The sequence below is a fragment of the Cnephaeus nilssonii genome (assembly GCF_951640355.1).
Source record: "Cnephaeus nilssonii genome assembly, chromosome: 16".
Classification (NCBI taxonomy): domain Eukaryota; kingdom Metazoa; phylum Chordata; class Mammalia; order Chiroptera; family Vespertilionidae; genus Cnephaeus; species Cnephaeus nilssonii.
In genome coordinates, this window is record NC_137087.1 from 13,198,188 (window position 1) to 13,211,522 (window position 13,335).

A 13,335-nucleotide genomic window follows, 5' to 3' on the forward strand; every position below is an offset into this window, starting at 1 on the left:
AGAACAAAGAAGAAACGGGAAAGGGCGGTGGAGAAAACGAAGCAGAGGGAGGGCAAGAGAGGAAAAGGAGACTAAAGGGACATCTATTGTGCCCAGAGGGCACGGTGATCAGAGGAGTTACCCAGCCAGAAGCCGGCAGCAGAGAAGACCTCAGCCAGAGGGGAAGCGAGGAGCTGGGCCTGCACCAGGCGGCAGGCGGGGAAGCAAAGGGGCCAGGATGCCCAGAGGGCAGCCACGCAGAGGCCCTGGTGGCTGCCATGTGACGGCAAAGAGAAGCCCAACTTGGCAGCGATGGAGGGCAGCAGAATCCTGGCTGAGGGGCCCCTGTGGCCCAAGACCCAGGTGATTCCCTCCAGGGCAGCACTAGCCCTGAGCCGGCCTCGCGGCCGTGGTAGGGAGGGTCGGAGGCGGGCGGGTAAGAGGAAGGAGTGGAGAAAAGAGGAAGGCACGAGAGTGGGAGGCAGGGTTCCCTAGGGATCTGTCAGAGTTTAGGCTTCACATTCTGCTGAAATCTAACCCAGGTCATCCAGGGTCAAAGACCCCAGACGCTGGAGCCCTGATGTCATTAACACCCAGGAAGTCCTTCTGTTTATCCAGCCCAGGAGCCACGGGCTAGGGAAGCGGCCCTGCTGTCCGTCTGTGAGATGAACGCTATTCCCCCAGAAAGGCCCCAGGATGGGGCCGTGCCCAGGGGCCAGATGCTGCCCTCCGGAGGCAGGTGTGAGCCCATCCTGGGTGGAGGCGTGCCCACGGCTGGGTGTGCCCTGGACGCTGGTCTTCCAGCTGGGCAGAGCAGAGCCTGGGATAGGAAGGAGGGCTGGCCTGTGACCCGAGGGATGGTCCCACCTGGAGGGGCGATGGGTGGGGGCAGGACAGGCTCTTACCTGGCTCTGGGATGTGTTGGTTACTCCCCACACCGTGGTGACCACAGAGAGGGAGCCGGGAGGCTGGTTGGTGTTCTGCTGCCAGGGGACAGGGTCATAGGGGAATGACCCATCACTGCAAAGGGAGACAGAGGGGTTCTCAGGGGCTGCGGACACTGACCAGGCCAGGGCGTGCCCACCACCCCGCCGTGCTCTGCGGCTCCCAGCCAAGCCTAGGCAGTTCTGCATCCCCAAGGCCTGGCACGGAGGCCGGTGCAGGACAGGTGTACCTCAGTGGTGACAGACTGCAAGGGTAACCACCTCCCCCGCCACCCCCCTCACTGAAGAGGGGCCCCCAGGCTGTCTGTGTCACCGGAGCCTGAGGTCCACAGGCCACACTATGGAGGAGGAAGAGAGAGACCGCAGGCTGACTCTAAGCGCCCCCTGCAGCCACGCTCGGACTCTAAGTGGCTGTCTAGAACCACCTCTCGCTCCCCCGCACCAGCTTCCCCTCGGAACTTCCCGGGCCCTTCTCAGAAAAGGTCAGAAGGCCCCAGGCTGAGTGCTGGCTCTCCCCCTTCTTCCCCAGCCCTCGTGGGGGGCTGCCCGCCCGCCCGCCCGGCCCGCGTGGCCGTTGGAAGGAGCGTCCTCTGTCACGTTCTTCCCACTCCAGACCACAGCTGTAGGCCACCTCTCCCACCCGCCTCTGTGCTCACCCGCCAGGCTAAGCGCTCCAGCCCCTAAGACTGGGCACAATCAGAGGTTTCCACTGCCCCATGTTACAGACACTGCGGAATGACTTACCCGGACCACACCCCGCACGCTTCCCGCCTTGGCTCCCCCCCGTCGGTCCCAGAACACACCCTGCCCCTGCTGTTCCCACGTCTTCCCAGGCACCTCGCTAGGCCCAGCAGGACCCACCTTGTTTGGTGACATCTCTCGAGGAACCCCCAAACACCAGAGGCCAGGACCTAACCTCAGGCCCTGCCCTACACACAGTAAGTGCTCAATAGTGGCTTCCTATTATTAGCGGCCGTGGTGCAGGCGGAGAGTGAGGCCCAGCTGACCCAGGGGAGAGAGGATCCGGGCACAACCCCAGAGAGAGGGCTGGCAGGGTCTCAGGTCCGGGGGTGCCAGGCTGGGCTGCCTCGTCCCTCAGTCACTCCTGCACTGACTCTCTGGCACCTTGCACACAAGACGTACGGCCCCGGGAAGGACATAAGGCAGAGCGCCCACAATTGGGGTCCCACCTTGGCCCACGGCATTCCGGAGGGAGTGAGGCCTGCAAGGCGGCACTGCGGGTACTGGGGGGAGCAGCTCTGGAGGAGGGTGGCGTGGCAGAGGGCATCGCATGCCTCTGTCTGGCTTGTGCCTTCATTGCAGGAAGTCAGCAGAAGACAGAGACCTTCCCTCACACTGGAGGCCAGGACTTCCAGGAGGGAGAGCTGTCCTGTGCCACAGGCATGGGGGGCTGCTGGGGGTCTTGCACCTGCTGCCAGGTGGAGCCCTTGGCAGTGTGGGTGGTCGGGTGGGCACCTGCAGGTGTTCAGGCTGAAGGGCAGGGCTGTGTCACCGTGTGCCCATGCTGGCTCTTCCCTTGCCTGGCCTGGGCTTCCCTCTGACCTCTGCTCACCAGTCATTCCCTGGCGGGCCTGTCCCGCCCTCCTGGTATGAGAGCAACCCCACTCCATCCCCTCTCCTCTTGCCCTGCCTCTTTTGGTAGCCTGGGTACAAGTCCTGGTCCTGACCCTGCCTGGCTCAGGGACCTGGTGCACGTTGCCGAGCCTGATGCATTCAGCATCCTCATCTGTGAAAAGTGGGCCTAAGAATGGCGCCCTCCCCCACCCCCACCCACTCAGTGTTTTCCAGATGCTGGTCACGGAACACGAGTGGGTCATGACATCAAACGGGTGCTGGGGGAAAAAGAGGGACCAAAACAAAGCCGTCAAGCGAGAGCACTCGGTAAGGCTGAATGTTGTCCTTGACCTTATGTCTTGATTTCATGGACAGTATAGATGCGCCCTGGGTCACGGTGTGATGTGCACATTCACTGTGGGTCAGGTAGGCTCGAACAACACGGGCCTTGGCAGTGCGCCCGAGGTGAGTCAGAGGAGAATGCAGACAGAGGCTCTCTGAGCTGGAAAGTGACCCAGACTGGCGTACTCATGACTCCCGGGGAAAACAGCGGGTCGAGAACTGGGGGAGAGGAGCTGCTCTCAGGGACCAGCCCTCCTGCCGGCTCCCTGCTGGCCAGACACCCACTGAAGGGGTCATCGGAGAGGGACCGTGGCCCAGAGGCACAGGCCAAAGGGGACAGACAGCTCACAGTACACCTGGGGGTGCTGACTGGGGACCCAGAGAACCCGGGCGGGAGGAGAAGCACAGCAAAGTGAGCAACGAGCCGGCTCCGCAGTGCGGCGGGGCCGGAAGAACCTCTGCTCTCCAGGCCGAGGTCCCTGGCCTTTCCGGCTGCCCGCTGGGAGGTACTGCCCTCCTCTGTCCATATCTGGCTGCCATTCAGAGGGAGGCCAGAGCGCCTGGGATCTGAGAACCCCACTCTTGGTAATCCTGCCCAACAACAAAGAGGAGAACCGCTGGACCCCCTCTCTCATGCGGGGCCCCCATCCTAGGTGTGGTTGGATGGAACTCAGGACCCCCAGCAACTGCCCAGAGCACGAGCCGGGTCTGTCCTCTCTCCCCCAGATCTCCTGCCCCACAAGCTCCACCCACCGGCAGGCTGCCGCCCGCTATGGCACCTGGCAGGTTGAGGAAGTAAAACCCCTGCGAGCCCCAGAGGCCAGCAGCTGCTGCCTCACCACCTCAGCGGGGAGGCCCCAGCTCACCAGGATCCTCCACAGGCCCACAAACAGCTCCGCTGCCTGCCTGCCGCTCCGTGGGTGGGCCTTGTGGGCGGAAACCGGCTCCTTCCTGTTTCGCCCCCTCTACCCCAAACTCGGTGAGAAGCAAACTTAGCCAATGTTCCCAAACTGGGCATTCCGCCGTCTGGCTGGTAGGCTCCCCCAGAGCCCAGGCGCACACCAGTGGGCAAGCATGTGTATGAGGGACACGTATGTGTGCATACGCACGAGCCCCGCTGGCAGGCTGCTGTGCACACCCGGGGGAGGAGACGGGCACACACAGGGGTGGTCTCGGGGACTCGCTCGCCTCCACTTGCACCTGCTGCCGAAGCAGAAGTGGCAGCCGCACCAACACGGCTGTGACTCATCTCCTGGGGAGACAGCTCCTGCTGTCACAGTGAAGACTCTCGCCCCCACAGGCGCGGCACTCAGCCCGGCCGCTGCCATTGCCCAGACCCAGACATCACCACTGGGGCTTGCCCAGGCCCTGTGCCCAAGGATCAAGGACAAGCCAGGCTCCTGGGCCCTACAGGATGAGAGGGGGCCCAGGGTGACAAAGATAAGACCTGTGTGTGTGTGTGTGTGTGTGTGTGTGGAGGGGTGTCCCAAGGCTCCTTTCCTCCCCTTGGCAAGTCCTATTTCACCAGCAGATATGCTCAGCCCCGGTCAGAGGTCCTTGGCATTATTCCGCTGCCCACTGGGCAGAGGAAGCCAGAGCCCCCAGGATCCGAGAACCACATGCTTAGTAATCCTGCCCTGCTCTGCACATCCTGGATCCAGCATGACCCAGCCTCAGGCCTGAGCTGCCCCCAGCCAGTCCTGCAGCCAGAACGGCCTCAAATCCTGTTCCTCCTGCAGAGGCACCTGTGCCAGGAGCCGCGTGCGATCTCAGCGGTGTTCTAACACACGGGGCAGCTCGCTGCTTTCCCACCTCTGCACCTCCGCTCAGCTGGATGCTTCGTCCCCACCCTGAAAAATGCCACTCATCCTCTTGAGGCTCCTCCTCCAAAGGCCACTTTCTTCAGGAAGCCCTGGCCATGTCCACTTTACTCCTCCTGCTTTTGGGGTCTGCATGAGCCCCCTGCCTAGGAGCCCGGGGTTCTAGGGCTCCCTGTTCCTGGCAAGATGCCTTCCCACCCGCACAGGATTGAGGAGCCCTTGCTAATCGAAGTGCCAGGGAGACTCAGCACCAACCGTGTTCATTCTCCGAGGGCGGCCGGGAATGAACGAAAGCGTCTGTGCATTAAGTCTGACTGCCGACCACCTACATGTGCTTGCGGCCAGAGGCACCTGCACCCAGGAAGTGGGCGGTCCTGCCCTCCAGAAAGAGGGACAGAGGCAGGTGAACAAAGCCACTACTCTCTCCGTGCCTCAGTGTCACCTGTAAAAGGGGGATGGTAACTGCCCTTCCCTCCAGAGGTTGTCATGGGGATTAAGCGAGCCCACATGTGTAAGGCAAAACGACTGACTCCAGCACATCTCGGCACCTAAAACCGTTGGCTGCGGTTATTGTTGCTCTTGTTATGATGTATTTAGTGGCTTCTACACACAGAGACAATGTGAAGTGACTTTCACTTAGAACTCGTTTAATTCCTTAAAGTGAGCTCAACGGAAGCAGCTCTTAGGGTCACTGGGTCCCAGAGCTCAAGGGCCAGGGCGCAGTGGGCCGCCCATCCCTCCCTCTAAGGGAGCTTAGGGCCCAGCAGGCAGAGCTGCCCCTACAGAGATGGCTACAATGCAAGGAGGCACGCGCTGCGAGGGTGACCGAGGAAGGGACAGCTGCGGGCTTCCCGGGACGCCATCTTGGGAAGCCACCGGCATGAAGGGACAGAGGATATGTAAAGTCTGGCCTCAAAGACACTGCAGAGAAAACCCAACTAGTGTCCCAGGAAAACAACACTTTCTACATCAAATCACTAGCTTTGGCCTGAACTCAGTGTACTGGCAAATATTCAAGGACTCTTGACTTAACATTTTTGGAGTTAACATTCAAATGGCACAGGGAGGCCTCGCAGGACAGTGCTTACCTATCTGGGCTAAGAACTTAACTTTTTGGGGAGTCCTGGCTTTGGTACTGGTGATTTCTATGATCTGGGGACATGTTACTTAAGTCAGCCTCAACTTTCCCATCTGTAAAGTGGGACTATCACTCTGCTAGGATGAAACATGCAAATACAGGTAAAGTTTAGCACAGTGCCTGGCAGACAGCCCCTGTTCAACTGTATTTACATTTTTCTTTCCCATTCGCCAGCCTGATGGCCCTGTAAGTACCCATATTCATTTAAAGATGATACAATGAAGGAGCTTGGAAGTTTTGCAAATATGCTATCCATGGGAAGAGGTGTTATCATTCCTGACTGTTGGACATATCTTCCAAACCTCTTAGTGTTCCTCCGTCTTCCATTTTCTATCTAGTGAACTCCTACCTATACTTCAAAGCCCAGCCTGGATACTTCCTTTTGTGACTCTCCTAAACAGAACCAAGGGAATTTTCCTCGGTTCCCGCAGCACATTTTTCATATGTGTTATAAAGAGCTCTTCACACTGCAGTTAGAGTGGATGGCTCATAGGTGTGTTTGCCAGCTCCATGGGCAGTGACTGGTGTTTGCTAAATGTGGGAAATGAGTCAAGCCCAGGAAGAGGGAGGGATGATTCCTGGTTCCTGGGTACCTCCCGTGGCAGTGTCTGCAGGCCTTCGAGGAGGGAAGAGGAGGGGGGCTGAGTTATTTCTTCCCCTGCACTTCTAACAGCCACTTTATTTGGGAGAAATAACGAATTCCGATTAAGGGCATTGTCAGACCCTAATGAATTTCCCCGATCCAGCTCCACTGGCCCCGTCTCTGTGCAAGGCTGTAGTGTTATCACTAACGAAACACAAGGCGGCGAGGAGCCAAAGCTCCCGCCCGCTTTAATTTAGGGGAACCATTAACAGCGCTCTCCATCATCACAATTACTGGGGCTTCTTTCCTCCCTGCGGTGAAGCTGAGAGGAACTGGTGCAGCTAACTGCATACTGGAGGGTCTTAAATTTTTTTCAATAGGAAGGAGGAAAGGAAAAGATCCTTGCATTTTGGCAACCTGGAACTGATGGAGCAGGATTTATGAGTCCTTCAATCTCCCTTTCACTTACTGTTTCTTTTAAAAAAATATATTTCTGGGGGCAAGAAGAAGGGTTAATTACAGATTGAACTTTTAGGTAGGTGTGCAAACAGTTAAAAATGAAAGTGGTGAAGGTGGTGTGATATGACCAAGGGAATAAGACCCCGTCTTTGTTAGCTGACCATGAATGACCACATTAGAGTCAGATGTCACCAGGCTGGGGTTGGGAGAATAACACCTAGTCCAATGGGCTCCCTGCGTGCAGGCCTGGTGACGAGCATGTAGGTCTTGTGCTGCTGCTTTTCCACTTCTACAGATGAGGAAACTGAGGCACAGAGAGGTTATGGAACTGCTCCAAAGTCACCCAGCTAGAAGATGGCAGAGCTGAACGTCAACGCCCGGCAGCCTGGCTCCTGGGCCTATGCCCCAACCTGCTGCAGAGGGGAGCACCAGCACCCTGCCCAGGTTCAGGGGAGCACCAGAGTCCTGCCCAGGTCCAGGGGAGCACCAGCACACTGCCCAGGTACAGGGGAGCACCAGCACACTGCCCAGGTCCAGGGGAGCACCAATGTCCTGCCCAGGTCCAAGGGAGCACCAGCACCCTGCCTAGGTCCAGGGGAGCACCAGCACACTGCCCAGGTTCAGGGGAGCACCAATGTCCTGCCCAGGTCCAGGGGAGCACCAGCACCCTGCCCAGGTCCAGGGGAGCACCAGCACCCTGCCCAGGTCCAGGGGAGCACCAGCACACTGCCCAGGTCCAGGGGAGCACCAGCACCCTGCCCAGGTTCAGGGGAGCACCAGCGCCCTGCCCAGGTTCAGGGGAGCACCAGCGCCCTGCCCAGGTCCAAGGGGAGCACCAGCACACTGCCCAGGTTCAGGGGAGCACCAGAGTCCTGCCCAGGTTCAGGGGAGCACCAGCGCCCTGCCCAGGTTCAGGGGAGCACCAGCACACTGCCCAGGTTCAGGGGAGCACCAGCGCCCTGCCCAGGTTCAGGGGAGCACCAGCGCCCTTCCCAGGTTCAGGGGAGCACCAATGCCCTGCCCAGGTTCAGGGGAGCACCAGCGCCCTGCCCAGGAGCCTCTCCTCTGGGGTCGCACACCCCTCACCCAGAAGAGGTGGCACCCTTCAGCCTCAGAGTCTTTCCCAGCAACTTCGGGCTTTGATTGTAATCAAATTAAGAGTGTAAACAAGATTTATTAGGCTTTTAATTACCTTTGCAGCACTGATTTGCATATGGACAATGTGTTAATCACAATTGGCTTTTTTAACCACTCATTAAAAATCTGGGAGCAAAAGACAGAAATGCTTGCTGGCGTCAAGTCGGGGTCCCAGTGCAGGGGCTGGGCGGGGCCTGCTGCCTGGTCGTGGCCGGAGCCCCTTCCTGCCCTGGGCTGGCCTCTCCAGGCTTCCCTCCTCCTGGGCAGGGCTCTGCACCTCCTACAGCTCCGTGGTCAGGACCAACAGGGAGTGAGTCCCAACGCTGCTTCCCAAACCTAAGCTCTACGCAAGCCTGTGGGCACAAGGTTCTTCCTGGCCGCCTTCACCTCAGGGCCTCGGGGCTGCCGTGACTTGACCTTTTCTGACACCTCAGGGTGCTGGCAGCACCATGGGCCTCGCCTGGAGACACTGGCCCCAACCACAGCCTGGTGCGGTGGCACCCCCCTCTCCCTCTGTGGCCTGTAATGGGCGTGACTGCATTACCTGAGCTACAGAAACCCAAGTCACAGAGTCCCCCCAAACAGCCTGGGGATCCAAGCTTCCCGGATTCCTCACCCTCTCCTGTCTGCTTGTCCTCAGAGCCCTCAAACAGGACCTGAATCTTCAAACAGCCAGGCACCTCCTAGCACCAAATCCCAAACATCCCGGCCCCCACGCTCACCCGGCCCACCGTCTCCTTATGAAAAGGCAAAAGGAGCTTGCTCCCTCCGCGTCACTCGGTACAGGTGTGGAGGAGGAGGGTCAGAACTGGCGCGGACTTCTCTGGGAAAGTCCAGTTCACCCTGAACAGCGAGGGTTTGGCCTGCGCAGGTGCACTGACGGGTTTTTCCACCGACCCGTGCAGTCCAAGCCGCGTGATGCAGGCTGTCCTCTGAGCAGCCTCCTGCCAGTCGGCCTGGCCACCTTCCTCCTCCTGAACCTCGAGGCCAAGCCTGCCTCCCACCCAAGCAGCCCCTGGCCCCGCCCGGGGGACACTGCCTGCTCACCTGTGCGACAGAGTGGGTTTCATGGAGCTCATGGAGTTGAGGGGGGGCTGCATGGGGAGTTTCCCGGGGGGGTCGCTCTGGCGGCTCTTCTGGTGTCGCAGCAGCAGCAGGCGGCCGAGCTCCTCGCACCAGGAGGACAGCAGGGCTGCAAGGACAGGGAGGACGATTAGTGTCACCTCGGCCACCACCGTGACGTGCCCGCCCCACCTCACTCTCCCAGTGTTAGCGACGCTCCCCACTTCTGTGTGACACCAGGAGAGGCTCTAGGCCTGCTCAGGAGGCCTCAGTGTTCCCACCTGTAAAGTGGGACTAACACCCCCTGAAAAGCTTGTGGCTGTAGGAGCAGCTCAGAGGGCCGGTTTCAATGGCAAGGAAGAGTCAAGACGGTGGAGGGGACGGCAGAGACGATGCCAAGGGGAGACCAGGGGGAGCCAAACAGCACCGCCAGCACCCCCAGGCGTCTCAGTGAAGCCCGCCCCCAGACTCTGGACAAGCAGCTGGACATGGCTTCTCCCCATGGGCGGAGCCCAAACCGCAAGGTTGAAACAAAGCCCAGAGCCTTCCCGGCGCCTGTGGACAAGCCCAGGAGTGCCTGCACCGTTCTCCCGGGAACCCCTCCGACCATGGGCTCCCCGGAGCAGTGTGCGCACAGCTTCGGTCACACCCCAGACTGGCCCTGTGCTGCTGGCCAAGGCTGGAGAAGACAGGACTCACAGGCCAGAGGGCTGCCCAGGGGTGGGGCCGGGGGGGGGGGGTGGTGGTGACTAAGCCAGGGTCTCCCAAGGGCACCAAAGGCAGGAACACATGGGAACCCTCCACATCCAGCCTTCGAGAGGCCCTGAAAACCAAGAGAAAAGCGGCTCGAATGAACAGGTAGGAAAGTGCCCATTTTCTCTCATCCTTCACTGTCCCAGTGTGGCCACCAGGGGCCAGAAGCACCCTCAAGGTCAGCATGTCTGGTCAGTCTTTCCAAAGTGCAAGAGGGAGCCGAGGTCTGGCGAGGGAGGGAGGAGTCAGGAGGGCTCGGCTGTCACCAGCTTGCTGTGTGACCTGAGGGAGCTCGCAGACCCTCTCTGGGCCTCAGCTTGCTTGCAGGGGAGAGGAGTGATGACTCTTGCCCTGATTTCCTCCCAGGGCTGTGGTGAGGAGCAGACGGGGGAACTGCTGAGACTGTGCAGAAGCCAATGGGGGGTGGGGGGGGGCGGGGAGAGAGGACCACACCCCGGCCATGCCCCACTCCTGCAGGAGCACTTCCCCAGACTGATCTGATAGCTCTGGAAATAGTCAACCAGGCCAGGTGGCCAGGGACCTTTGGAACCCAGGACTGCTTCAGCCACTTGGCTGGACACAGAGTCCACTCCCTCATTTCCAGGGTCTCCCATCCGAACGCTGTGCAACATGCTTCTGTGGCCTTTTCTCAAATCCGCCCCACATGATCCAGGATGTCAGCTATTATCCCCATTCTACAGATGAGACGACTGAGGCTCAGGCAGGCGAAGTCACTCGCCCACAGTAACCAGCAAGGGCCAGACACACAGCTGGTGCCCCTGCCCCAGTGATAGAGTCTAACATGGGACCAGAATGTGGGGAGGAGATGAAACCCTTCAGAAGGCAAACACCAAGCAGCATGGCCTCCAGCCCCTTGGACAGAATCGCAGGCCTCGGCTGAGTCCACCCTTTCCCATGTTCGGCCGGCACTGGGGAAAGACGCCCGGGGTGACTGGGCAGCTGCCGCTTCAAACCGCTCAGAACCTGAGTAGGGTCCCCCATCAGCAGGGCTGGGACCCATCTGAGACTCTGCCAGGCTCTGGCCCTGCCTGTGGCCCAGGCAAGCTCTATCAGGAGTGGGGAGAAAACGGGGCCCAGCATTTGGGGAGCAGCGGGTTCCTTCCTGCCCTCACTAGTGGGCAGGGTCCAGGAGGCGGCTTTAGCACCAGCAGAAGCACTCCGCCCATCCAGTCCGGCTGTGAGCTGCCAGGCGAGAGGTGCCCCCGCTCCCATGGGCGGGCTGGGGCCCAAGGTCAAGGGAAGGGCAGTGGTTCTTACAGGGAATGGGGCAGGAAGGTGAGGGGTCCCACCAGGGCCACTGGGCATATCTTCTCAGCTGTGTGGTGCACAAAGATGCCCGTGGGGGCCACAACCCAGCGTGCACCCCCTCCCAGTAGAGTACCTGTGTCCCCCCCAGGCCGGGTGCCAATGGGCTATGTCCTGCCCCTTCCTGGGGGCTCATCCAGCCACCACTGCTCAGGGAGGAGAGCGCCGGAGAGAAGCCCCCTCCCTGGCCTGTGTCTGCTCAGACACCGAGGCCAACGCCTCTAGAGCGGGTGCCCAGCACAGGTCTGCCGCAGCTGGGGGGAGGGGGGAGCAGCTATTCACAAACAGAAATGAATTTCTAGATTGCTCCATTCTTCTCCCAGGACCCTAGTTACTGCTTCTTTGTGTGGGGGGCACTGGGCATCTGGAAACTCATTTGCACGCCAAGCACGAGGCGCTGGATCACAGCGATGCAGGGACTGCTCAGCTGCCAGCACAAAGGACGGCACAGATGGTGCGCCGCTGCCCGCCCTGCCCTCCCGCCCCTCCCGGCCCTCGCTCCTCCTGGGGGCCACCGAGCCATGCAGGAGGCACTCAGAGCTTTCCTCCAACGACACAGGCCACCCTCCTGCTTGGTCAAGGACCGCCCTCATCTTCCTATCACTAATGGAGTGCTTTTCCTTACAGGGGATGAAATGAAGGGAGGCTGGTGGCGTGGCAGGGCTCAGGATGCTGTGACAGATGGGATGTGGGCATTAGGCAGCCAGTGCACAACACGAATGCCAGGGCAGCCACGTTCCTACAACTAAGAGGGACAGGATGGGGAGCGAGGAAGCACCACCCTCACCCCTCGGCCTGAGCACAGAGGCCGCCCCCCCACCCCCACCCCCCCACCCCTGGCAGACACACGGCGGGAGACGCATCAGGGCGGGGAGATGCGCGGCAGACGGACCCAGTGCATGCTGTCATCACGGCTTAAGCCAACACAGGCTGTTCTGAGGCAAATGCTGGTGAATGACAACGTGTGGGAATGTGCAGCCAGACAGGGAGTCTGGGCGCTGTCAGAACCAGCAGGACCGGCAGACAGAGGCAGGGAGAGATTACACACACACACACACACACAGACAGCCCAGTGGGTGGGGGTGTGTGTGTCCAGGGCTCCGGGAGGGTGTCTGCATGTGCCCCGGAGTACCGGGCATGAGGAGTCCGGGGATGGGGAGGGAGGTGGGAGGCCTGGTGTGGTGTACAGAGCACACCGGTCATGAGAATTTCAGGGAGACCCTAGCCGTGCAGGCAGGGTCAGGAGTCCCTCCTACTGCCCGGGGAGCCACCTTCCCTCGTCCTGTGAGCTCCACCACTGAGAACTACGTGAGCTCGGCCAACGTACCGAAGCTCTCTGGGCCTCAGTTTTTTGATCTGTTAAATGGGCATAACACGAATGCACGCTCCGTAGGATTACCCTGATGTCTGAACGACACTAACACGCACCAGGTGGCTAAAACAGTGTCTGGTGCGTAGGGAGCACAGTCCTCGAAAACGCTGCGTGCGGTCTGCGGAGGGCAGAGGGCACACGTGCGTGCGTATGCGCCGTTTCCCGCAGGCAGCGAGGTGCCCTGTGAATGCGAGGAAGCCACCCCAGGCCCCTCCAGAAGGTGTCAGAGAAGCCCTGAGGGACACCAGTGCCACAGCACCCCGGAGAGGAGGGGGGGGAGCACAGAGGGCAGGCCGTGGGGAGCAGGGCTAAGAGCCCAGGCTCTGAAGTCCCACAGACGGGACTTAGGTGTGTCCCGCCACTCAAGCCGCTTCACCACGTGGAGCTCCGATTTCCCCATCTGTGAAATGGGCTTCACAGAAGCTGCCCACCTCAGCGAGTAGACCTGAGCCGTAATGCCTGCTGTCAACCAACCGCAGGGGTCCCCGAGAAAGGGAGGGAGGGTGGGCAGAGACCACAGCCGCCCCAGCAAACAGCCCCTCAATCCAATAGCCACCACCGCACCACGTAACACCAGGAAAGCTGGGGAGGCACGGCCTCCGGAACGGATCTGCAAGACCTGATCCCAGCTCTGTCTCCGCCACCCACGTGGCACCTTCAGCAACTCATCTGACCGTCCTATGCCTCGGTTTCTCCATCTCTAACTCCACTCCCATCATAGTTGTGAGGAGGAGCCAAGTTACCAGGGAGAAGCGCAGGGGCGGCGCCAGGCAGCACAGTCAGCGCTACCCGCGGGCTGGTGACAACGCCATTCGTGTGACCGACCTTGGCTGGCGGATGAGTGA

The 13,335-nt window shown here is 60.3% G+C and overlaps 1 protein-coding gene across 3 annotated transcripts in view; it reads right to left on the reverse strand.

Moving 5' to 3' along the window:
• The window catches only part of ZMIZ1 (zinc finger MIZ-type containing 1), a 222,608-nt gene that overhangs the window by 24,739 nt on the left and 184,534 nt on the right, over positions 1 to 13,335 (reverse strand). For all 3 annotated transcript variants that reach the window (XM_079793044.1, XM_079793043.1, XM_079793042.1), the window contains exons 8-9: positions 9,025 to 9,169; positions 885 to 999 (exon numbers count right to left, since the gene is read on the reverse strand). In XM_079793044.1, the coding sequence (XP_079649170.1) occupies positions 885 to 999; positions 9,025 to 9,169 (260 nt within the window). The remainder of the gene's footprint in view (positions 1 to 884; positions 1,000 to 9,024; positions 9,170 to 13,335) is intronic.